Below are 27949 nucleotides of genomic sequence, written 5' to 3'. Positions count from 1 at the left end.
ACAGTTTTATAGACACTGATGATGTCATCACCAGAGGTCAGGTCAGCCAATGAACTGACAGTTTGGGGGTCCCTTGGAGAATTCACACCTGGTTGTGACCTGTGGGGGAGAGGCAGGCTTTTTCTGTGACCATGCACTCAGGGATAAAGGCTCCCAGGCTTTCGGGCCTAGTCTTTCCCCTTTGTCTGAGCAGGCTGAGGCCTTCTCATTATCAAACTGAAAGTTCATGTTAATCCAGAAATGAACAATCATCTTTGGGATGCCGGTTGCACCTACAGAGGTGTATAAAACTAAGAATAGAATTTAAAAAATGAACTATACAAGATCAAATAACAACCTAATGCAATGTACAAATGTGACTGGCACAGGGTTAATGTTGAGTATTTATTCACTCCAAAGTATGAAATACTTAAACATAGTCTGTGGGTATTTTATAATTTAGACATTCTTTACCAAATATATAGTATATTGTATGTATATAGGTATTGTTAATATGTTGTTTGTATAGCTGGAGTTTGCAATGAAAATAATTTCCCCCTGGGAGTATTAAAGTATTTCTGATTCTGATTCCAATGTGCGTCTTTGGGGTTTCACATGTTGCAATTGCATTCCATTGCAGCTGGAAGTGAAGCTTTTCAGCAAATCTACCAATACTGTAGAGACAGACAAATGAATACTGTAATTGGTGATAGTTTGCCTTTACCATCAGGGGGGAAAAGCACAGGATACAACTGTGTAGGAGAAAATATAAACATTATTTTATCAAAGGGTCTGCTGCTCTACATTTATTCTGCAGTCGAACAGAGAAAGGTCACAGATAACTTTTTTATTTTATCTTGGAACAAAGTTTTGCACAGTTTCTTCTGTTCATCTATATCAGGCATTACCATGTGATGCCATTATAATGTATCATGTATCATGAGGACAGTGATACATTAAGTGCTGTGCTATTCGTTTTAAAACTGTAGAGTCCCAGCGCTCTTCTCTTTTGCATGAGTTTTACAGTGAAGACAAAAAGGAGATGAGTCACGTTGTCACTTCACTGCATTAAAGAATGAAGATAGAGCCAAGAGGAGAGGGAGACAGAGAGTGAGGGATATCCATATTTCGCTATCCTTGTGATAACATTAATGTCAAGGTGGAAGGGGGACGGAAGACATCAAAGCTAATGAATATTTATGGTTGCCCACAGTAAAGTGCTGTTTTAGAGTGAAGTGGGACAGAATAGCCTCATGAAGACAGCACTTTAGGGCCTACTCTTGCACAGACTGTGGGTCTATGAATATTCATTGTTCGCTGTCCCAAAAACAATTTGCTTAACGCTTTTGACTTCTTCTCATCCGTAAAATGTGCGTACGGTTTTACCAATGCATGGTTTGGCCTATGATGTATTATCATCACTTGTCATAGGCCTGTGACAAGATCAAATTGTAATCTTCGTACAATAAAATACAAAAAAATACAAATGTGTTTTTAAAGCTATAAGCCCAGTGCCCTGGGGAATCCAGAAATGCTATGTGTCATATTCTGTACAATAGAATATTGCATTACATTCACACTGAATCCCCGGATTTAACAGTTCAGTGACACATTGTTTGCGGGACATGTGTCACTGGCGATGCCAGCAGTGGAGCCTGTATGTATGTTATATCATCTATTTGTTTCAAAGTATCTGAGCGTGTTCAAGTGGCATAGTCTATAACCTCATCATATGCCAGACAGCATGATGTCCTTGGGCATATTTTCACAACATGCTACATTAGCTTTCCCAACTGTGCCATGCATTTGTCAAACGCTGTTTAAAAACCCTTTATGTTACATTATCTGTGTAGAAATCTTCAGGTGAGAACCCTGTGTCTGAAAACCCAGTGACAGAAATGGAGAAAAAGAAAAGCAGCATCAATTATCAAAAAACTAGAATCAAAAATACATTTCCGGGTCAGGACATACTTAGGGTTTTGCTATGGTTACTTGACACACACTACTTCCAGCCTCTACCAAAGTAAACACTGCCTAATAAGTGAAAGGAAACAGTGCCTTTATGTAGTCTGGTCTGTTGTGGTATATTGTAGACCTACATTAGTATAGAGTATTTTCTCTATGTAGGTGGTAATGTGTACATGTTTTCTACCAACAGGTTTGGCTTTAAGAACATGCCCCTGGGCCCTTGCAGCCTATTCTACTCTGCTTACTTTGTTCAGCTTTTATTCCAATTATGAACATTGGGCTTTTCAGCTCCTTCCAAATCTATTTCTTCTGTACACCTAGGGTGAACTACTGGTTACAGAGACCTTCCCATGACCTCAGGGTAACACATTTAATGTCTGCAAAAAGCAATCTGTGTCCATCAAAAATGTGTTTAGAAGAATTGTCCTTGAGCATGACTGTAAACCATTCCCTGCATTGTACATCACTCTGAGTTAGCATTAGTAGACTGACTAAAACCTGAAGGAAATCCTTTATTCTTTATGAATGGTGAACATTTTCAACATATTTTCACAATTGTAGTATAATTGCAATAATGCCCTCCTCCATCTCTCCTGCTTTGTATCCCCTTCTATCATCAGTCTGCCTTTCATGTGTTTCTACAGTAGCTTTCATTAACAGCACCCTTATCAGCCCCATAAGTGCCTCTTATTGTCTGCATCTATGTGGGGTCGTCTCTTGACATGGAGAAGCAAGCACATTTCCTAGCCTTTTATCCAGGCCCTGTGGATAGTTCCAAATACCATAGAGTGCTAACAGATTTCTGTGAAGTACAGGCTACTCATGTGTTTCATTAACCTAGGCCTTAGAGAAGTGGAGAAAGTACACATGCCGAGAGGCTGCGTCTCATGTTTTGTAACATTGGTGCTAACAGGGAGACCAATTTGACACCATCAAGTAAAAACATGAGAAATTGGTTTAGCCTACCTTATCTAGGTGCAGGTGAGTTCACGTAGCATTGTGAGCAAAAGTGGATTATCTGTTATATTTGTTTTAATCATTGGGTAATACTGGATAACAGAAACCACTAGTATACTCCAAAGCATGTTCAGTTTTTTAAAGCATTTCTCACATCACTGCATGCATTTTTAATCTGTATATGACATGAATTCTGGTGGTGATGGTAACATGAAGTTTGCTGTCCAGATACTATGCTAGCTAAGGCGCTGCTAATCGAAAAAAATCCATAATGTCGCATTACAGCTTTTAAACATGTTTAAAATGGGGCACACAATGACTAGCTACAACCATACCCATATATAGAAGAAGAAGAAGAAGAAGAAGAAGAAGAAGAAGAAGAATTACTTTATTTATCCCGCAAGGGGAAATATACAACATATGCACACTGTAAGTGCAGAATTGAGCAAGATTTTACTTCATGATAAATTGTGTGTTAGTTTTTCTTTCCCATCATATCAGATAATTTCAGATCATAGCCCTAATTGGGCTCAACCAAATGTTATAATATGAAGTTGTATGTCAAAAGTATGTGTTGCAGGGGCGGCCTTAGTTCAACTGGTAGAGCCATACCCATATACTGGAGGCTGAGTTTGAATCCGACCCGTGGCCCTTTATATATATATATATATATATGTAATGTAAAAGCATGTAATGCGATTTTTTTTTTAAATGTCTGGGTATATCATGCCATAAGGTTACTGGTAGAGTGCGGCGAGCGTTTGCAAACTCCCACACATCCTCCTCAAACTACATGTACACAGAACCACTTGCAACTCTCAGGTGATGGAGCAGTCACATGGGGCACACAAAAGTGTAGTGGGTATTGAAGTAGTTCCAAACAAAATACTAAAACCACTGTACTGTATTATATACTGTATATGTGTTTTTTTTTTTTTTTGTGAGGAGTGTATCTTGTGTGAGTCAAAATCAAGCTGTTGTCAGACCCTTACTGTGTTGGTGATGGTAATAGTTTGCCAGTGCCTTGGGGGTGCTGCTCAGCAGGAGATTGTGTGTCTGTGTCTGTGTGTCTGTGTGTACACGTATCAGCAGGAAAGGGTAGAGCAGGCCCCACAGTGCATGTCTCAAAAGCCAAGTCATCAACGCTTTTAATCCAGCCCAGCAGGGATGTGTTTTCATTTTTTGGCAGTGCATGTGTATGTGCGTGTTTGAAGAACTTCAGGAGAACTGATGCCATAAACTTGGTTATTTTATACTCTGAGGCAAGGCAGACATCTGTATTTCCAACCAGACTTGCTTCTTTAGTCTCGACTTGAACAACAATATTGATGCATTCTTCTTTTGTCCATGTCATCTTGGTTTTGACAGGTTGTGTTTGAAGATATTTCCTGATCCCTCTCTCTCTTTTTTTCCATCATCTTCTCTTATTCCCTGTAGGACGAATGTCATAGGATGAACACTGCTGGTGGGGTGTGTCTGTCTGTGCTGTCCTCTCTCCTGGCTGTGGCTGGGGCCCTGGCTGCCTTGTCTGCCCTTGCTCTAGCTCCCCTCTCTGCCTTGGCTGAGGCTGCCTATGGGGCTGCTGACGGCGTCCCCAGCACTGATGCAGAGGGGGGCCCCTCGTCCGTCTCTTCACCATGCTCCAGCCTTGTTGCCGGAGTGCTCTATGGCTCTTTCTCCCTAAGGGAGCTCTTTCCGTCCAGGGCACCGGGCTGTTCCTGGTCCCTGGAAAACCCTGACCCCACCAAGTACTCCCTCTACCTCCGCTTCACCCGCCACCCTATCATCTGCCGGACACACTCCCCCATGCTTCTCTCCCTTGACCACCACTTAGCTAATCAAAGCTGTCCCCTTCACTTACAGACAGCTGCTGACAGGGATCAGGAAGTAATTGATCTTTGCGGCAGCCAATCAAATTCAGAAGGACCCTCCTCCTTCCTACAGTTTGATAAAAACTTTGTCCAGCTATGTCTATCGAGACATCCCGCTGTGGATGAGCCTCAGGTATCTAAGGATTTGCTGGAGCTGAGACTTGTAGAGGTGTTACTCATTAATAATGAGAACTCAAGTCAGTTTACCTGTGGCGTGCTCTGCCGATGGTTTGAGGAGTGTTTACGCACAGGTCACAATGGAGACCAGGAGATTTCCGACGGAGACGGTTGTGGGATGACCCAGACGGGATGTATTTGCCCAAACCACAACATAATGGCACCACTTATACCGTTGCTCCCAGAGACGCCCCACAGTTCCAGCAACGGTTCGCTAGTTCCTGATGACTGCTGCGTCACCGAGCTGCATTCCAATGAAGCAATCGCCATAGCACCCAGAGATGTTCGACAAGGTAGGATTATCTTGAAACATTAGCACACTTCCTTGCACTGAGCATGCTATTTATGCCCCGTGACAACATGCTACAACACACATTTCCAAGGAACATATCAGTTTTCAGTGGCAAACCATACATTGTAAAGATCATTAAAGAATTCAACCACATATAAACTCTTTACTTGTGTACCCAGCTTGCAGGAGTAAATAGAAAAGAAAGGTTTGCCTTGTTATGCTGGCTTTTGATACCACCTCAGGGAGGTTACATGCCTCTGTTTGACAGGGAATATATTATATGAATTGTGTTTGTTGGCCTTTAATTAAAAAACGAAGCAGTTCAAAGGCGACCCTTTAAACCTTCCATCAAAAGATTTGTAAATGGCTGTCAGGAATCCAGCCTTCTGATCTATATTTTAGAGATCCCCCGCATGCGGCCTAGAGGTGAGGCTCCTAGGACTTCACTTTCCATGCTGCACAATATTGTGTTTGAGTGTGAATGTGTGTGAAACAATCTGTTGACAATATTAGGACAAGATCAGATTTGATAGCCATGCACACATACACTTGCGCATGATCATTCATACATCAATGAATTGAACACAAAGCAGAAAATCTCTTTGCACACAAGCGAACATGCATTCATGTGTGCATCTGCAGAAATCTGTGTGTGTGTGTGTGTGTGTGTGCGTGCGCGCAAGGCTGTAAGTGATGTAGATAAGTGTTTATCCATACAGAGATGGATGAGTGCTTGTACTAAAGATTTCATATCCATTTTAGTTCCCCACTGCCACCAGAGTATTTCCTTTAACGTAATTAAATTAGAGTAATGTAGAATTGAAATGTAGATTTGCAGAGATACGTTGTAGTTTTTTCTTAGAATTCACAGAAATACATAATCATTTTCCTTTGGGTGGATTAAAGGTATGTTTGTATAGTGAACAGCACTAATTGGAACCCAGTTATTCTTATTGCAGGCCTTTAATTACACACACTGGGAGCTTTATAGAGTCTTACCTTGCTGATGGGAAGGTTATCTTTCCCTGGATTCAATCAGCAGGGTCGGATTTTATCATCTAATCTTCTCAGAGGGAGAAAGGGAGGGACATAGGAAGAGACATGGCATAGGAAGACTGATGCACTCGTTGCTCGAGACAAGCCAAACGGAAAGCAGTGCTCAGTAAATTGATGCCAAGTTTCCGGGTGATACTACACTTGTGCCAATTGCCTGGAAGCTTTGTTGGTTCTTCTGCATCTCACCTCAAAGACATACATGTTGGTTAGCCGCTTCACGCTTCAGGAATCACTCACCACTCACTGAGACCCCTGTGAGCGGCAGTGAGCCTTTGATGAAAAGATAGCCTGACGAAGTGTGGGCTATTGTTTGTGAGAAGAGAGTTTTCTCCCAAAAAATCCCCCTATGTCCTAATTACGGTAAAATTGCAGAATGACTGTAAACCCAACATCACGCTGTCACAGTGAGAGTAAGAATCTTGTTTTTCTGCCGTCCCCTATGTCTATTCACTGAAACAACACTCGCTGAGTCAGAGACTCTTGAAAACAAAGCTTAAATTATTGCTCTCCATGTCCCTGTCTCTAAATCTATTTTTTTATCATGTTTTGACGCTTCAACCTTCCTTCATCCATTTATCATCCATCTCGAAAAAATAAAATACTTGCACATGCAAAGTTATTTATTAAGAGAGTCTGATACTTTTACATTATGATAATGACACTTACACTGAACCTATTTTATTTTTTTATGGTTTCCTCCTATTGAAGTATTTTTGCAAATTGTAAAATTTTGGATGAAATGCAGCCATTTTAGTTTTTCAAGTATGTTGCAAATAAAATAGTATTGAGTTTTCAATTAGAAGAAAAAAACATAAATCATAAAGCATGGCAAAAAAAATTAAACCCTCTCACAAGGACAAAACATTTGATCTATGATCAGCATTGATTTGGTACGTAGGTCTTTGTAAGCACTGAATAAAGTGTGCCCTTACTGTTGCCTATATCTTGTGTAGGGGAGTAAGCCTACTTTTGTTATGGCTAAAATATATCAGTCAATGTCAAGTCACCTTATCTCCTATGGAAACAAGTATACAAATGTCTTATCTACGTCTCCCTTACTGTGACGCTGAGCAGACAACCAGACACAAAGAATTCCTTAAACAGCACTTCCTCTGGAGGTCCTACACTTGAAATCTTTGTGGATGTGCCTTGACAAAGTATATTTAGTTTTCCGAGGCTGAGCAGCTTGAAAGACTCAGTCATTGATTTACAGTACAGGTCACTCTTTTTTCTTTGAGTGAACTGTTTTGCTTGACACAGAGGCTAATCATTTTTACATTTGATCACACTTGATCACTTGGAATAAGAAGGAAAGAGACCAAAGCCACATACACCAGGTAGGAGGTTAATTGGAATAATGTATCCTTTCTTGTACTGCATGTGGATGGTTAAATATTTTATACTCCACAAAATGTAGATTAATAGCCTGATATCATTGCAGGCTACTTTTCTGAAGATTTTGATTTTACAAAATGAATAGATACAAATAGTAATAAGCAAACAATTAACTTTGATCCTACCTTGTGGTATCTTGTGGATAGTTCTCACCGGTGTACTTGTCTTCCTATTGAGATTCTTGCTGTGACGGACAAGTATTTTATTCTGACTGACCTTCACTAAGCTCATTGTATTATTTCTGTATCGACAAATCAGCAGGGGCCTGTTTCACAAAGCAGGTTAAAAGAACTCTGAGTTTAACCCTGAACTCTGAGTTGATCTACTCTGAGATAGGAAACTCTGAGTTTTCAGTTCCAGAACAGCAGATTTGCGTTAGGTTGATCAACTCAGAGTAGTTTGACCTGGAGTCAAGCGCGTGCACCACAAGTAAAAAAAGACAGCATCAATGGAGCCCTGATTCGACGAGTCACCATGGCAACGGGGAAGCGAAGGGCTACGCTACCACTGGAAATGTAAATATGAATGCGCTCATACGGAGAGTTTGAGCATGTTTACACCGCTGCGGTGGCAAAAGAGAGGGAGAACATTGCTGCTCGGGTCAGTGCATAAGTTTAAATGTAGTCCTGTTGCAATCACAGTAATATCACAGGGGAAACTGCTTGAGTGGTAGTCTATTAATTTATTTAATTTAAGTGCAACCCCGCGGGGGAGAAGCGCAGCTTAAGATGAAACATAAACATTTTAAACATCTTAAACATTTTTTGCAACATGTTTTACATGGTAAAGTAAATATTACCGTAAGTGGCTGTTTTTTATACAACATATAAATGGTAAATGGACTTGTACTTATAAAGCGCCTTTCTAGTCATCTGACTACTCAAGGCGCTGCACAGTGTCTGTCACATTCACCCATTCACACAGACATTCACACAGATGGCAGTGGACATCTACATACCATCTAATTTGATCTAACCTTTCACACCTCATTTACACACCCATGCACAGCACGGGGAGCAATTCGGGGTTCAGTGTCTTGCCCAAGTACACTTCGACATGTGGGGGGGAGATGGGGATCGAACCACCAATCTCTCGAACAGAGGACGACCAACTCTGCCACCAAGCCACAGCCGGTGGCCAAATGTTGTATAAAAAACTCCCATTTGCAAAAAAACGCAGCGCAACACACAGATATGAGAGCATGACTGGTTGTTAATGTTGGAAATGTAAGGAGGGATGAGATGGACTGTGACATGAAAGGGTGTTGTGCCGTATTCAGCCCCCTCGCATTATAGGTGATATTCTGGATCAGATGGCTATATAGGAGTAGTTTATATACCGGTAACCCAATTAAAAGCACACACTTTTGAACCTATGAATTGAAAGAAAAGCTGGGATTATATTTAGAAACGCTAAGTCAAATACATTCAACTTGCTCAAAAGATCCATTTCATTCATTTTGTAATTATGGCTGCAGTATATTAAGGACGTCTATGCGCGGTCTGATAATCATCTCCCGACCAATATTTAATTCTCTTTGTGGTAATGCGTCACCTTTATCCACGGGATCATTATCAAAAGGACATGCCATGGTAGTGTAAATATTCACCACCTAATATAACTTCTATATAGGCCTACTGAATGATTTTTATACGTTGTATACAAAAACTCCCGTTTGCAAAAAACCGCAGCGCAACACAGAATATCTGCTGTGATATGAAACGGTACCGCTCAAAAAGAGAATTGCCTGGAAATGCAAGAACATCTATAATCAATAGTCTGATAACCATCTCCCGACGAATATTTAATTCTCTGCGCAGTAATTCTGCACCTTCATCCACGGGATTGTTATCAGAAGGACACGCCATGGTAGTGAAATAGTCGCCACCTAATATAACTTCTAATGTCTGATGTTTGCAGTGATTTTCTGAAAAAACTGACAGAACTATACTACGCCAAAACTCGCCCGCTGACTGAATGAATGAGGAAATCAAACACCGTGTGTGGCTGAAAGAGGGCGGAGACAGAGAGAAACTCAAGGTTTTCTGAGAAAAACCTGGTCCCGACCAGGTTAGTTTCAGAGAGCATGTTACCATGGTAACTGACCGAGAGGTTAAGTTACCTCTCTTTGTGAAACAGGCTAGAGTTACCCCTCTGTCTCTGGTTTGAGTTACCTCCCTTTGTGAAATGGAAAACTCAGAGTTTCCCTCATTTCAGGGTTAACAAACTCAGAGTTTTCACTAAACCTGCTTTGTGAAACAGGCCCCATGTTTCTCTGCTGAGGATTGTTTTTGTTGTTTTTTTTTTTGTTGAGGATACTAGATCTTTATTATGGGTATGATAGCTTTACCGAATTATACTTTGCATGGCATTGGGTGACCTGAAGGGACATTGTTCTCTGTGTAGGTGGAATCTGTCAATGATAAATGCTATTCAGTGCCTGCTTGTCCTTCATCCTCCAAGTTGGAGGATAAATACGTATTTTTTTCTTCTTCTCTTTTTTTTTTTTTTTTTACATCGTTATGAAGGTTTGCCCTATGGAGTCTGGACAGTTACATTATATTTTAAATCCGTATGCATATTTTTTAGCCAGAAACGTCCTGGGTCCTTGCCCATGTATTACCTTATGACATTGAGCAGATTTGAACCACATATCTATGTAAAACACAGTTAAACAAATACTCCCTCATTTCCATATAAATTGCATTGTAAGGGGCAGTGCAATCTGAATTATGCTATATTAAAACAAGTGTTTTTCCTACTTATTTACTTATTATAGGTATCCAACCTTGCTTTTATTTAGCACGGAAAGGCATTACAACACAAGTGTCCATGTATCTATATTCACTACAAGCCTGAAGCCTAAAGAGAGTTATGGCTATACTCTCTACAAGAGTTATGGTTATTGCCAGACCAAGTTCAATATACGATTGCACGTTGGTCTGGGAAGGCTGTTGTCATTTTCTTCTGCACAAGATGCAGGCGTAGTTTAAATGGCTGCATGCAATCGGACAGTCCTTCAACCAATCAGAACAACAATCTGGATGACGCCACCAGTGGGGCTAACTAGTAGATTAAACTCGTACCAAAACCAGTTGGCAGTAAAGCAAATGCATCCTATCTATGAAAGAATTGCTCCAGGTCAAGTTTCAGAATCAGAATCAGAAATATTTTAATAATCCTAGGGGGAAATTATTTTTTTGCTATGAAACTCCAGATATACAAACAACAAATATTATACAGATGAAAACATAAATTAGAAAAACTTTTAAGAAATACATACAAGATCAAAAATACCAGACTAATGTGCAATAGAACAGATTGTCTGTAGTTGAGTTTAAATCACAGAGAGGGGGATGTTCAAAGGGATGCATTGTATAATTTAATGACCACAGGCAGGAAAGATTTTCTGTGGCGCTCTGTGGTATCTGGGTGCGATGAGTCTTCTGTTGAAGGTGCTCCTCTGCTGGGCCAGCGCAAAAAGGAGGATGCTGTCCAGGCTCCGGTCGACCCTGGACAGCATCCTCCTTTTTGCTCAGTTTGTAAAGAAAAATTGCCACTGAAATCATTTAAAACTGCAGCGACAGCTGCATCAACGGGTAGCGGTTGCTTCGCTTTGGTAGCCACCATGTTGACTGTAATTTGTAAACTCAAAACCTCTTGTGACGCTTCTTATTTGACATCGGGTCTAACCAGCTAATGGTGCACCAGGTGAAAAAAGGCTTACCTGACTCCTGCCAGATGAATTTCATTCCATCTTGCTTCACTCATCCATCTGGGATCTCTCAATTAAAAAGAGATTTCAGGAGGCTGGGCCTTATCAAAAATTGCTGATGTGCCACTTCAACCACTCACATCAAAACCAACCTGTGACACTGATGAGAGCGACAGGCGAAAACATTGTTTCCACCAACAAAAGCCTCCAGAGCCGATCGCTGGTGTTCTTTTAAAGAAAAAATTTCGCTTGATTGGACAACACGGATGAAATAGCAGCATCGATGTTGATACCTGCTTCCTCGATGCGAGCCGCCATTGTTGTCTAAATCCCAAACAGTCGCTTCTCCGCTACGTCACATGAGACTTGATAGTCAGTATGAAAAGAATCATAAACACTTTTCAGAGGGTACGATAAGCAGGTACTGAAACTGAAAATCTGGCAGTCAAGCCATAACCATATTAAGCATAAGTTCCAAACCACACGCGTTATTTTGCCCCTTACATTCTAATTTCTGTCACTGTTCTTGTTCACTGCTGAACTCTGTTGATCAGTTGCCAGGGATGGAGGAGGTGGGCTTTCAAAAACCAAATGACAAAAATGTGGTTTAAGTCATATACAGCAGCACGGGTTAATCCCTACCTTAACGGTCTGGGTCCGTATTTACAAAACATCTTAAGGCTAAGCATAGGTCCTAACTTGCTGAAACTTGCTAAAAGTAGCTCCTAAGGTTGTTTCTCCTTCCATAATATATGAATATTTCATTGTGTTTGAAATGTTTTTTTCATTTTCATTAAATGTATGTTTTGCCAAATGTTTTTGTTGGGTTTTGTAAGTAAGTACTGAACAATGAGTATCCAATGCTAATTATAGTGCAGGCTAACAACAAACTGTTATTTTAAACATTGGTATCGGCCCAGTTTCACAATTGGAGCTGCAATCTCTCCCATTTGCCTTCATCCATCATTCATATTTAGTGTTTATAGGCAAATGTAAGCATGTTGACATGCTACACTAAAACATGTTTGTTAGCATTAGCTCAAAGCACTGCTGTGTCTAAATACAGCCTGACAGAGGCGCAAGCATCACTGTCGTCCGTCAGACTAGTTTTCTTTTCATGTCATAAAAGCATACAAAATTGATTCTTTAATAGACCTTGAGTTAACAGTGGCTTGGAGAGGTGTATTTTTAGGCTATATTAAAGATGCAGAAGAGCAAAGCACAGTCACAGAGATTGCTTTGTGATTCTGGTGTCAGGAACAGTTCAGGCATAACACGAAAGGTGACCCAATGCAGACATGGACACAAAGTAAAAGTACAAACCAAACGTTTAATAATAACCACAAAAAAATGCAAAACACTACAGAGAGAACAGATACTAGAACTAACAAGACGATCACGGAAAACAACAGGAACAAGGAGACGACGGAAGATCAAGGAGACAGACAGGAAATGGGAACACGGGAAACTACGGAGAAAACAGAAAAACAAACACGATTAGTAAGCTTACGACGGGGAGCGTGATAACCACAACGAGAAAGGGGATGCCAATCCGGGGGGAGTAGTTTTACCAATACAGGGTCGACAATGGTCCGGCGCTGCATGCCTGTCAGCTCAAGGGAATTTATGGTGGTAAAGGTGATAAGCATAACAGGCTGCAGCTTGGGGGGAATGCCTACCGGACCTAGACAAAGACAAGGGAAAGAACACATGCAGGGAAACACAGACAGAGGGAGACAAACTCACACAAAAAGGAAGAGAGGAGGGTACTGACAGATCTTGACATCTGGCCTATTCTCACTTTTGATTATGATACAGTAAACAAAGCAACATGCATGATTCATTAGAACTGGACCAACAATTGGTGCCTTGAACATCCTATGTATATTAATATTGGCAATGAAAGACAATTGCTCACCAACTGAAATGGCAAAAACAAAAAGCTATGACCAGAATATTAAAAAGTCATACGAGGATTACCTTTTTAGAGCTAAAGTTTGGCCTTTACCAAATATGTATCCAATATGTCATAATTTAGTTTTTAATTGTTTATTTAGTTCGATCTTTGAGATTTATGCTTGTAGCTTTACTATATTGATGGATCCTTGAAGCATTGTGCTTATGTGTTAAAATAAATTTGCCTGTATGAGTGCCATACACAGCAGCAAGGCAGTGAATATGTCACCACAATGGGTGATGCCTCCCACCCTCCCTTTCTTTGACAAGGTTATGCGATCGTCAAAGAAAAAATTCCACTGCTTTTTGTAGGGGACAATAAATGTTTTCTGATTCCGATTCTGATCCGGATCCACAAGGCAGAAGGGGTAAGAACTATGATATGGATTGACCACCAGCAGCTTTTTAAGTAGTCTGAAAATTGGATTGGATTGATCTTATTGTGTTAGTATAGGTTCCCTCATGTAAGCAGCTGTAAAGGGTTGAAGTGGAGCCATGTACTCTAGACATCTCATTTGTTCAAGGAATATCTTTACATAGAATGTGGCGTTGACACCATTGTTCTCAATCATTCATCAATCATTCGTAGGGAAATTACACCATCCTCTATACGTTAGCTCATCCATCATGCTGCAGTAGCCACCATTGTTGTCCTTTAATTTAATTAGTTGGCTTGCACACATTAACTTGTGGCTGGAAATGGAAGTTTCTATCGAGGGTTTCTCAGGAGGGCTTTACCTTGCTATGTTTCCACTCTTAATGATATAATCTGTGCAATTTTCATTTAGTTAATTGACTGTTACTAACTATCAAAGAGTGAGTTAAAACAATGGTGATCATATGACCCACTAATGAAAGCAATTCTACTTGCCTTTTTTGCAGAGTATTCCAATATCCATGTCTCTGGCGACATTCCCTCCCTAGATGTGAATACGCCGCCATTTTAGTGATGCTGTTTACTCAGTCAGCAGTGGTTGGTCAGCCAGTTTGGAGCTTGCCACTGCCGGTTATGCTGCGTTCCATTGTAATCGGAAATTGTGAACTCTCAACTTCTTAGTCAGGCTAGGTGATGGAAGTAGTTAAAGTAAACATGCATAGCATCCTTAAACGCAACAAGATGGATGGCTATGAAAGAACAGGCTCACCTACGATTACATCTTAAAGAGCAAACCAGGTATCTCAAATCTTACGGATAATGACTTTTCGTTTTTTTTTTTTTTTGCTAATTGTGGAAAATTTGTTGTATTACACAGTGACAGTTTGTTTATTAAACACCTAAAAAAATGTTTTAACAAACCAGAACGTAATTCCACTGACTAATAAAAATGTACAGATTCTGTACACGTTCCCTTTATCCTGTACTCCATAAATGCTTTTGGCAGGTGTTTGTCAAAGTACATTTGAACAGTTATAATTAGTAATTGTTGTGTTTGTTGTTATAAGTTGTGTTCGACAATTTAATCACTGTTCATTGTTATGCCAAACTTTTATTATTATTCTATGCAGGTAAACAGCAAATGTTTGTTGTGTAGTGCATGGGTGTCAAACTGATCCAGTAAAGTGCCGTTGAGGCTGAAGGTTTTCATTCCAACCCATCAAGAACACATCTGACTCGACTTATTCAACCAACTGAATTGCTTTCACACAGTTGATTTGTTGAATCAGGTGTGTTCTTTACTTGCACCCCTGGCGTAGTGTGTATACAACCTGACAACTCAGATTGTGACCGGGTTTAGAATTATCAAATCAAATCAAATCAAATCAATCTTTATGTATATGGAACTTTTCATAATTTGAAAGTAGCACAAAGTGCCTTACAGAAAATAAAAGCAAAACAAAAAATGAAACAAAATATGAACATTAAAGAAACACATTGAAAACCCAAACCTCCCACCCCCAAGACTATACACACAGAGATACACAAAAACATACACACTCACTCACACACATAGCAATACGCTAGGGTAAAAGTATTGCAGATAAATAAGAAGACCTGAGACCATTAAGACGTTTAAAAACTATTAAAAGAACGATATCGATCCTGAAGTGCACGGGAGCCAATGCAACGCTTTAAAAAACAGCGTAATGTGCTCCCGCCCTCTGGTCCTCGTCAGCAGGCGTGTGGCTGAGTTCTGTTGTAATTGTAAGTTGCACATGTTCTTTGTATATGGTCTTGGTGCTACAATTTGAAGCACATTCATATTTTCCTTTGTTTGGTAATGCCTTGCTAGCAAGGTGCAACCTGCAGAGTCAAGAGTTAAGTGGCTGAAAGCCTCCAATATATGTGCAACCTGGCTCTGTGTAGTCACAACACATTTCATGGTTTTTAATGTCCACCAGCAGTGTTTCAGATGCAGCCTGACTTGTTTTTGACTGCCTTGTTTTTTGTTTCTTTTCATTTTCATATTTTGGCAGCAGGGGGCCATATATCAGCCAGAATTGTTTTTATAATAGTTTAGTGAATATATCTTTACTCCAATCTACATAATACAACACTTTATTTGAGCACCTATGCATTTCTAATACAATATCTGTCAACTTAGTCTTTTCTCAAATTACATCCCTATTTCTGATATTGTGGTTGCAAACAATTCACTTTCATTTCATTTTCAATAGGTCTGCTTATTTGAAATACTGGCACTGAAATCACTTTGATTAAGAACTCCTGTTGTTGGTCCTGTCTTGATTAAAGTATACAGCCCATTACCCAGGTGTCAAATTATTGTCCCAGTAGTAGGTTTTGTAGCTGGACACCTGCCTCAACATTCACACACACATTTTTTACACACACACACACACACACACACACACACACACACACACACACACACACACACACACACACACACACACACACACACACACACACACACACACACACACTCTATTACTCCCTATCTCTCTCTCTCTCACACACACTGCACATCCACATCCATAGAGTGTGTGGATTGTGTTTTTTTTTGTTTTGTTTTAAATGTGAAATTAGAGAGACAAAAAGAAGGGAACGGGATAGAGAGAGAAAAACCTAGAGAGAGGACTGGGATTTGGCCAAGACTCTTGGGACCAGATCACCCTTGCATTGGGCAGGAGCCAGTGGTCCATCATTTACAACCCCCCACCCCCAACACACACGTGCATGCATGCACGCACGCACACACACACACACACACACACACACACACACACACACACACACACACACACACACACACACACACACACATAGGCTGCTCATCCATTTCTTGTGGAATACGAGATCTGCTTTCCTGGTAATTAGAGCGGAGAGAAGTGTGGATTTTGTTGTGTGTGTCTTTTGCAGCACGGGCAAGAGAGGTGTTTATTTTCACATTGTGTTGCCGTACAGTACATACAGGTGTTTTAATAACCCTCAACTCCTCCAACACATGCACACATTTAAAAATGCACACACACCACTGTTAATGACAAAGAGTAATTGCATGCTCTACAATACAGTAGCTGTGATTTTTCCTTTGAATGAATGAAGCAAAACTGCTTCACACTGTGTGTGTGTGTGTGTGTGTGTGTGTGTGTGTGTGTGTGTGTGTGTGTGTGTGTGTGTGTGTGTGTGTGTGTATGTGTGTGTTTGTTTGTGCATGCTCGAGGTGTCTGTGGGAACACTATTAGTATTCCGTGCTCATGAGCTATGGCTACTTCATGAGCACTGAGCCCCTTTATGCTCCAGGAAAAGCCCCTACACATACACACACACACACACACACACACACACACACACACACACACACACACACACACACACACACACACACACACACACACACACACACACACACACACACACACACACACACACACACACACACGTACACACACATTCACAGACATACACACCTTGTCATTTGTATCCATTCCCATTTTTTCAATCAATCTCTGCAGATCAGTATGGATTGTTATACAGTGCACTCTACAGTACACTGCCTGGTCTTGGCAGTATTTCAGAAGCAACACAAAATGGGCAAACTTCCTGTTGATGCTATTAAAACTGTCGTAAATCAAGATAAAGGAAAAGTTATAGTGTGTACCTTCCAATAAATAGACATCTTTGTCCTGTTGCATCATGCACTGGAAACACCTCACGAGATAAATTGTTGTTTTCTTGTAGATTGTGAATACATTTGCAGTTTCTTATTTGACACCTAAATGTTCCACATACAGGTACTGTCTTATTTTACTTCCCACTGCAACCTTTTGCATGCAGAGAAGCTGTCTAGTGCAGTCTACCTTCAGTTTCTTAAAGACAGAATTATAAATAAAGATATTTAGTCTGTGTGGTTCAGTCAAAAGTGGCACTATTTAGGTCTTAGTTTCAACACAAAATAGCTTAAAATGTACATCATTTGCATGGTAAATGGTTATTGCTTCTCCAATTAAAGTCTTCATTTTCTATATGAAGACACAGTAGTCAACCAGGCACATTGGCACAATGGTAGTCTGCAATAGTTGTTTTCCAATTTCCAGTAGATGATCCACTGGTATGTCAGGTTGAATCTTCATTTTTCAGTACAAAAAGTCTTTAAAAGTCTAAACAGAGTACTCAAATATCCTCCGTCTCTTAATAGTCATGCATATCCTAAATAAACAGCACGTTCTCATTCCTATGGTGCCACATGACGATGCACAAGGCACGCTTGAGTGTTTGTACGAGACCTATAACTTGACAATGTCAACCACGTGTTTGTGCTAAAAAAAAAGGCATCCGTAGTGGAGTATCACAGTTTGACATTTGATGAAGTAAAATGCCTATTCTGCCCTACAAAGCCTAAGTGCAGTAACTACGAAAACATTTAAGGTACAAAAAAATGTCTTTTAAGTTTGTTTAATGTCTCAAGAAATTAATATTCAGCACACTGATGATGGTTATGGTTTACTCGTTTGCCATTTTATAATTATTATCCAAATCAATCCTAATCTCCATACTTTTAGGCCCAAAATTGTGTAGAAATCGTGTTATGTATTAGTGATTTCATAGTTCCTGCACTTAGGCTTCTCCGAGCAGTATTATCGTCACAAAACTTCAAAATAAAGTCACTGACTGATTAATGTATATAGGCACCGGAAACAACCTCAGATATCAACCTCTTGAATTTGAAGTTGACTACATTGCCCTTACTTAAGGTGTGTGTGTGCTCCAAACCTTTTTCAGATCCCAGAAGATTTAACCGGTAGAGGAGATAGGATGAGGGCCAAAGGTTGGCAGGTTGGCGCTGAATTAGCTCCCTCACTCTATTTGCACCTAATGAAAGTTGTATGATGTTAAGAGGCGACCGACAGTGAATATGGACACGATTTGTGAGCAGGATATTTTAGAAAGAGAGCGGAGGTTTGGAGTGACATGAAAGCATGTGAGATGAATTGAAGCAAGGGAGATCTGGTTAAGGCACCAGTGGGCCAAATTAGCTAACCTCTAGAGACCCCCCGTCCCCCCCCCCGTCCCCTTGTGGCAACCCACCATGGGAGATTGTGTTCATTTGTGTGTGGAAATGCAGTGCATATGATGTTTGTGAATTAATCGATGACAAAAAGGCTCAGAGCTAGCGATTGTCTTACAAGGTTCATGCAGCACTAGAGTAGCCGTAGAGAAATTCCATGATAATGGTAAATGGACTTGTACTTATGTAGGTGCAACCGGCGCCCAAAGATGATTGTTCATTTTCTGGATTAACTCGAACTGTCAGTTTGATTAAAAGTAGAACCCACAGCCTGCTGGAACAAAGACCTCAAAATGCCTTCACCCCCACAACAGGTCACACCCAGGTGTGAATCCTCCAAGGCACCCAAACTGTTCATTGGCTGAATTGACCCCCAGGTGATGACATCATCCTGGCCTATATAAAGTGAAGCACACAATCTCTCGCTCTCTTTCTACTGACTCTTTCTACTGGATCTTGCTCCCGGATCTTCCTCCCGCTCTCTCTCCCGGATCACTCAACTCCAGGAGACCAGCTTCCAGCTGTCCCCTCGGCCCTGGACCTGGCCTATGGCGTGGGATCACCACGAAGGTTAACCAACCGGTTATCCTCAACTGAGCACAGCACAGACGATCCGAATCCTCTTTTGCCTAAGAGCCACAAATAAGACAAGAACCTCTCCACCACAAAGCTTCCTTTCTTCACCCAGCCGCTGGCATCAAGCAACGCAAAACATCTCCCATCTCATGGACTGGTAACTAATCACCAACTGGGCATTACTACATGTTATAGGACTGTATCAACGGCTAGATACCATTGTAACTTTGTCATAAGAACTGAGAGATCAGGCTTCCGGCCTTTGTGTAACAAAGAGAATGTTCACACCTTCTCCGAGCCCCCACCTCTTCTCTTTGTCTCTCTCTCTCTCACACACACACACACACGCACACACACACACTACACACAAACATACGTTTGCTGTTAGCTTTAGTTAGTTTATTGTGTTTTGTTTGTTGCATTTATTATTTGTTAATAAATGTTTGTGTTTACCATATGTCTGATTATTTAATATTACACAAAGATGAATGAGCCAGCTTCTACTAAGAAAAGAACTTTTAAATCCTTCAACTAGTTAAACTATTATATTTATCGGTGTTAAACCCTAAGTTAGTAGTTTAATATATTTTATGAGACTTTAATATTAGTTATCACTCCGTCTATGACGGTGGTGCCCCGAGGAATTCTGGTTTAACTAGAGTCATTTTTATTATTATCTTTAATAATTATTGGTGATAACTAATATTTCCTTGATTAACGATAAGTTTATTGAGAATACTCAATCTCATAATCTGAACGTGAGTCAAGGCACTATATTTGATTGGTTCTCCGTGTGACGTTTTTAATAAATTGAAGTTATTAATTTTTAGTAATTTTTCTTCATTAATTTTCCTTATCAAATATTTCATTTGATAGTCACTATTGATCCAATTAAACCCAAAGTACCTACACTTATATAGCGCCTTTCTAGTCATCTGACTACTCAAGGCGCTTCACAGTGTTTGTCACATTCACCCATTCACACAGACATTCACGCTGATGGCAGTGGACATCTACATACCATCTAATCTGATCTAACCATTCACACCAGATTCACACACCCATGCGCAGCACGGGGAGCAATTTGGGGTTCAGTGTCTTGCTCAAGGACTCTTCGACGTGTGGACCGGGGGGAGATGGGGATCGAACTACCAATCTCTCGATCAGAGGACGACCCACTCTGCCACCAAGCCACAGCCTAATGGAGTACAGAGATGTATTACCGCACCACACACACAAAGACACACACACTCGAACTGTCTGTATCTCTCTCTGGCCCAGTGACTCCTTGTCAAGCTCCAGTGGCTTCATGTGATCGATTAACTGCAGAAAATAGACAGACATCCCAAAGTGCACCTGTGCCCGTAGTCATATGATACAATCCCTGAAGGCTGTGTGTGTGTGTGTGTGTGTTTGTGCGTGCGTGCGTGTGTGCATTTGCCCAGGTTACGGTTCAATGATGATTTGAAAATAATGCAATTTCAAACGCCAAACTCTGTGAAAGGTTTCACATTCTGTGTGAATATTAGTCACTGTGATTTTATCTGATTTTTTAAAAGCTGTGCAAAACTGTACAGCGATTTTACAAACGAAAACCCCTGCATTGTTGTTTGGCAACAATGACATTTTGTGTGAACAAAGCCTTGACATGCAGTTTGGAGCAGCACTTTTGATTTGGGCAACCATTTGTGGGTAGTGAGTGATAGCTCACATCTGTGAAAAGATCATTTTGTTTCAGTGCTTTGCACAGGCAAACAGCTGTGCACTTCAGTACAAGCCCAGCTGGAAAACAGGCCACAGACTAGGACTCAACAAACTCAGCCTGAACGTACAGTATGGACAATTATCTAACCAAAACTCCAAAAAAAGGTGCCTCAACAACATTAAAGGCATCAAAACTCCAATCCGGCTTTTAAAGAGAAATCACATGGGTATATGTTCAATTTAAAGGGACCGTGTGAAGTGTTGGGAAAGTTCACTTTCTACATGAACTAGTTCAGAGTTCAGTTCACAAATTTTAAAATTAACTAGTTCAGTTCCCAGTTCCAAAATTTGACTAGTTTGTAGTTGTTTTTTTCAATTTTGTTGCTGCAAGCTATTATTTTTTCATGATTATTGCCACAGTCTATATAGAACCACAGAGAGCAATTATTTTAACAGTTTTAACTTTTAACTGATGGCCCCTTTTTGGATGGCTGCAACCCCTTAATTACTGTAAGTTTATGAAAGCTGGGTTTTCCACTTTACTCAAAGGCTGCAGGTCTCGACAATATACTGCACCACCAGCAGGCAGTAATACAGTACGTTCAGTTCACCTTCCCGAAAAATATGAACAAGTTCATGAAGTTCAGTGAACACATTCACAACAACACTGACGCTGTGGATTTTTTTTAGTGAACGCACAGTTTGGTTTACCTTCAGTGGTTCTTACTCAAAGGTTTTGTGTAAACTTGAGGTCTAACAAAACTGTTGAATGCATTTTCTATCCTCATAAAACATTTTTATAAACCCATGCTGCTACCATACATGTTTGCTAGCTAATGTTTTTCTTTTGCCCTGACTATATTTATTTGTGCTTTGAGAGGTTTAACTAACCTGACTCTCGCCAGATGACTTTCGTTCCGCCTAGCTCTACTGAACCATCTGGATTCGCTCCATAGGAAAGTGATTTCAGGGTCCGCAAAAATGGCCAGGCCAATCAGGACCGCTGGGCAGGGTTTTATAGATGTGACATAGCAGAGAAACGACTGAGGAAGCAGACGTCAACATCGATGCTGCTATTTCATCCGTGTTATCCAATCTAGTGAATATTTCTTCTTTAGAAAGAACACCAGAGAACGGCTCTGAAGGCTTTTGTTGGTGGAAACGATGTCGGCTGTTCTGTTTTGGCTTTTCCCTGCGTCACTCTCATCAGCGTCACAGGTTGGTTTCGATGTGAGTGGTTGAAGTAGCACCTCGATAAAGATGACAGACAAGTGGTTTATCCAATCATATGCAAGGATTTTTGATAAGGCCCAGCCTCCTGAAATCACTGTCTAATGGAGAGATCCCAGATGGATGAGTGAAGCAAGGCGGAACGAAATTCATCTGGCGAGAGTCAGGTTAAAATTTACCCACCATCTTAAAATTATCTGTAGGAACACAGTGCTAATCAGAACATTGATCCATAGCTCCTAGAGATTAATTTGCATAAAGTTTACTTATTATTTAAGGCTGCCCAAAAGTATCAAGCTGGGGAAGAAGCTAAAATAACATTTAATGCATCCACCTTTTGATTTATCACATCTATTGATTAATTTATTAAATGTTGTTGCAAACACCTGCTGTGTTAATCCTTCAAGAGCTGCTGATCTTAAAGATATTAAAGTGGAGCTTTGGCATATTGTGATAGCCTAAATGATGCAGGGAAGATTAGCATCTGAGCTCGTCCACTTGTGCATTTAGAAAACAAGAGAGATAATTTAGATGTAAAGATAGTAATAGGCCTATAACATATTTTCTAAATGATTTTCCCACAGTGATTAGCATGCAAGCAACTCCACAGATGCTACCGTGCGTGGCTTTGTGACCCATGTGGCAAACAACTGGCCATCTGAGCCCACAGCGGCTACTCTACATGCCTCTGTGTGAGCATGCACATCATAAAGCATGTGTGCATCCCCGACAATATGTGAGCATGCAGGCATGTGAGAAGATGATCTAACTTGCCGAGCCATCAAGAAGATTTACAGCAGCAGTATAATTACCTCTTGGTACAGTACAGTGATCTAGTGTGCGTGGGACCTGTCACCTCAGAGGTGGAATGATACTGAAAGTGCCATAGCCACTGACAACCAGTGGTTATCTAATGCTATACTGAAGGCGCTATAGGTGCAGCTTCCATCCATTTACAGAAGAAAGTTGATGGCATTGTCACCAGGAGAGACATTCTGAGACAGACAGAGGGGAGTTATTGATACCAACCAGTGAGGGGTATGACAGATAGCCTGCCGTTATGTAAATGCATTTTTTACATCACATTATCAAGACAAGATTAATTTACATGCTGTTGCTGCAGTGCGTTAAACATCAAGTATGCAGTCCTAAGTGCTCGCTGTGGGTTGATGCATGCTACAGCCATGCTTACTTTCTAGCTTTACCCGTTAGATGTCCTTCACAATAAGTGTAACAGGGACACTCTTCCCCCCTCTAAAATGTCTCCTCTGGGGAACTCATTTGTGTTCATCTGGCTTGACGCGGCCTTATGTGATAGACAAGGCTATTTATCCTAATTCAGGAAGGAAAGCTTCTCAAACCACATACATTCCAACGTACGCACAAACACACGGGTGCACATTGAGAGATTTGTTCACACACGCAAGCCTACACAATAAGATATTTTTTGTGTGCGAGACACGTTCATTAAGTTTTCACCCCCCAGCCATGAAGTATGAAGATGTTTTGTCCTCTGCTGTTTGTTTGTTGGGCGCTGATCACTGTGGCGCTCATATATTCATTGAAAAAGCAGCTGCAGATAACACAAACACCCACACATACGCCCCAGCAGAGCATGACCGCCTCTGCCTGTGTGTACATACGGCTCCTTTACTGTGTGCGTGTCTATATATATATGCATGCATGTGTGTATGCAGACAGTACAGTATGTTAGTGAAAAGTGCATTAAGAGGGTAAGGTGGTCCTCCTGAGGCTGGGTCTCACTGGGTAGTGATGACACCCGATGAAATGCTAGATTATTATGTACAGTGTAAATATGCACTCACACGGACATGCACATGAATACACACACCCACCTAAGAGAGGGAGATGTAACGTTTAGTGAATTTTGCAACAAAGTGAAGGAAGAACACAATAGCTTCGCACTGAGGTGTGCGTGTGTTTGAGTGTGTCTGTGTGCTTGTGAGAGGGCAGACATGTGACAGCAATCCACTTCCAGTAGCTCCAATAAAAACCCCTGAAACATCCCAGACCAACAGATGTGTAACGCTGACCACTGAGTGACAGTTGCTCATGCCCTTGCTAAGTCAAAGTTACTTACAAAAACAAGTGGGACTGGCCTCTGTCTCTCTCTCTGCCGCTCCCGTTTTGTCAGCGCACATTAGCATCACCAGCCGGTGTGTGGCAATTAAATGTATCCCTGGGCAACGAGGCCCTATTTAGAAATCATTACAAGACAAGGAAATCTTTCCTCACGAGTTTAGCAGAAACAGGGGGAGCTGTGTGCGTATGTGTGTCGGTAGGCGCTTGTGCTCGTTCCTTACCTTCATTATCCATCAATCTCTTCCACTCATCCATGGCTCTTTGCTTTCAAGATTACCCCCCACCCCTCCTTCAGATGGTCTCGATCGGTGCTGTGAAACCTCCCCTCCCACCCTCCATCACTGCCTCCTTGCTAGCATGCCGACTAGAGATTATATTGTCTGCATGGGGGTCTGATGGACCAGTGGGGAGACGCCATGGTCAGATATACACAAAGACAGATGTCAGGTTGTAGTGGTTTAAGAAGCTCTCAAATGTGTTCTCATCTTCTCTTCACCGATGTCCTTGACCAAACGTGCATCTGCGTGTGTGGCATTGTTTTGTAAGCATGCGTGTGTGTCGCTGCAAGGTTTAGGATTAGTGGGATTAGTGACCTCTCAAATGCAGAAATGCTTATTGTCGAAACACTTCCCTTCTGTTTCTACTTTCATTTTATAATTTCTTTACAAAGCATGCTATATTGGAATCTTGCACAAAAGCCGCTGTATATAAATATTCAGCATGGCTTGTTACGGCATGAAAATAAGAATGAAAAAAGGGAACAAAAGAACAGAATTAAAAGGTCTCCACAGTCACCAGTTGCCCTCCCAATTAAAGACTTTTCAATTAGTGAGGTTGTGATTCAGAGGTTTCTCTAGCTCTTCTTGCACCTCAGATAAACGTGTTATGCTTAATTGTCGGAGCAACTCTGAATAATGATCAAAGTCATTATTAAGGTTGTATTGCCTTTTTGGGGGGAAGATACAGTAATCTGCATATCTAATGCAATGTTTGGAGGAATACAGTTAATCTCTGACAATTCTGCCTAATGGTTCAGTGAGCCGATGTGCATGCCATCATTGAAATGAAGAGAACTTTCATCTAATAAATGCACAACAAAGAGAGATATGGAAAGCTAAGGAGGCTGCAAACAATCCATATACAATATAATGGTCAGGCACTGTAGGAATACTATAAAAGTTTATGATGCATGTAAACCCATTAAAATATAAATAACAAATAAGTAGATAGGAACAAAAAAGACCTTGCCTTTTTGTTTTGCAGGGGACATAAAGTGAGGTTTGCTTCCTTGGTCTTGCAGGAAATAAATGCGCCTGGGATTTATCGACACACTGGTTGTTATAAGCCTACTGTCACACTACAGCGGTTACCCATGCCGGATTTAAGACTCAGGGAAGAAGAAACACTCTTAGTCTTCATCTCAGTCTCGTTACCCTCTTTTTTCGCACCCTGCTGCAAGTATGCCACTGCAGCCAATTTTTTCTCAAACGCGTTCAAGTGGAACCGGATAGGTATTTTGGAACAATAATTTTGTTCTTCAACAGGAGCATCCTCATCTGTGCCAGACCCTGTAATCCCGATTTATAATTCCGGTGGCAACACAATCCACACAGAGCCACAGCTCCTTTCTGCCCCCTCTGTCTGCATCATGTGCACAGCTGCCTTGAAATTGCGTTCTGTTTATATGATGGTAAAATATTCATAGAGAAAAATAGCTGCTGAAGCTGTCCATATAATCCCCCATAAACTGATATCTAAATCCATCATGCACACATGCGCGCACAAACACCGCCGCATACCTGCGCAATGAGAGCTGACACCCTCAAGGGCACTATGAAATGACAGCAGCATCCACATGTGTCCATCCTTGTAGTGCCAAACCATCTTTCACATACACCAACAGATATGCACGCCCAGATGCCCATACACACAGTGCGCATGTATACACGCACACACACACACACACACCCCGTAGACATCATAGACGGATGTGGTTTGGGTGTCGGTATCGATCGACACTCGTCAGCATGTCCTCAATAACAAGCAATGTCCCCGAAAGCGCTGCAGCAAGCCTGTCAGGGAGAGACACTAGTCGGAGAGCGAGTGAGAGAGGGAAAATGTCTACCTGTGTAGACAGAATAACAGGCTGACAGAGGAAATATATATGTGACTGACTACTGATCAGCCAACAATCATTGATACGTGGAGAATGTCTTCACACACATTGCCACGAGGCAAAGCAGCCTAATTTGTCCCAGACTTTTTTTTTCTCATCTACAAAGCCCGCTTGAAGATTATGAGCAAGGGCACAGTGGCTGGAACCGAAGCGCAGGCCTGATGATAATGATGAAGTATCTAGCCACCCGGGTAACGAGAGCCCAGATCTGCCCTGAGTCTGCCTGCTATGCAAATTTCCCTCACGCCAGCAATGAATCAAAGGCGTAGCAAAGCAATGTTTCTCTTCGCAGCACTTTAGCAAAGCCATCATTCACAAAGGACAGGCCAAAGGCACACACACACACGCATGTGCACACGCATACCATTACACACACAAAGGCAACTGACTTTGGCACGTACAGTATGCAACAGTTATACACCAGCTAGTGAAAAAAGATGAATGCTTATTTGAGCCAGTGGTGGAGGAAGTATTCAGATCCATTACCAAAGTAAGAGTACTCATACCACACTTTTTCAAATGTCATTTTTCAAATCAGCACAAGGCGTTCCACCACTGATTTGAGTGTGTTTAATCTGTGCTCACAAGCTGTTGCACATGTGTGACACTTCAGAGCAAAATGGCCTCTAACAATGAGTCAACAATAACAAGGCTCCTGAGACAAATTCCTCCAAGTTGATTTTCTTGGCATAGAAACACAGCGTCATGCGACAGATCTTTTCTCTCTGACCTCACAGTACACTTGTGTTCCTGCAGCATGGAGTTTTAATGCTCAACAAATAAGTTGTGTATTTGATGCCAAGATGAAAATTGAGGGAGCTAAGGCTTTAATTGACGGATGGAGGCATGAGTGCACGCACAGATGCAACCAAATACACAGGCAATTTCTAGTAATTCTCTCTCTCTCTCTCTCTCTCTCTCTCTCTCTCTCAGACCTCTCATTATCTTGTTGCTCTGTCAGGCCTGTAGGTTTTGCCTCTGGAGTGTTAAACCGGCAGAAGTTACAGTATGATGGTAAATTGCTGAAATGGAAGGTTAGTCGGGCTCACCTTACCTTTTAAAAGGTGTCATGAGGGCCAAATAGCAGACCTTTGACACCATGATTAATTATATACCAATTGTAGTGAAGTTTTTCTTTTTTTCTATCTTGATTGTTTTTATTGAATATTTACACAGGAATATTGCACATTATTATGCATGCACGCATAACAATACACACATTCATGCACGGTTAAGCAAAGGCACACACTTTATTTTTATAAAATTTTAGACAAACAGCTACATGCATGTACTCATGTCATATAAGAGTGCACACACAAATGGACG

The 27949-nt window shown here is 41.1% G+C and overlaps 1 protein-coding gene across 1 annotated transcript in view; it reads left to right on the top strand.

Moving 5' to 3' along the window:
• Nucleotides 1-4356: 4356 nt before the first annotated feature.
• adgrb2 (adhesion G protein-coupled receptor B2) overlaps nt 4357-27949 on the top strand; it is a gene marked incomplete at both ends in the record, with an annotated part of 161663 nt that continues 138070 nt past the window's right edge. Inside the window, one exon of the mRNA XM_083925470.1 lies at nt 4357-5245. Coding sequence (XP_083781596.1) covers nt 4357-5245 — 889 coding nt within the window. The remainder of the gene's footprint in view (nt 5246-27949) is intronic.

The sequence above is a fragment of the Echiichthys vipera genome (genome assembly GCF_963691815.1).
Source record: "Echiichthys vipera genome assembly, chromosome: 13".
Classification (NCBI taxonomy): Eukaryota; Metazoa; Chordata; class Actinopteri; order Perciformes; family Trachinidae; genus Echiichthys; species Echiichthys vipera.
The sequence above is the reverse complement of the archived record's forward strand: the minus strand, read 5'-3'. Positions and strand labels throughout refer to the sequence as shown.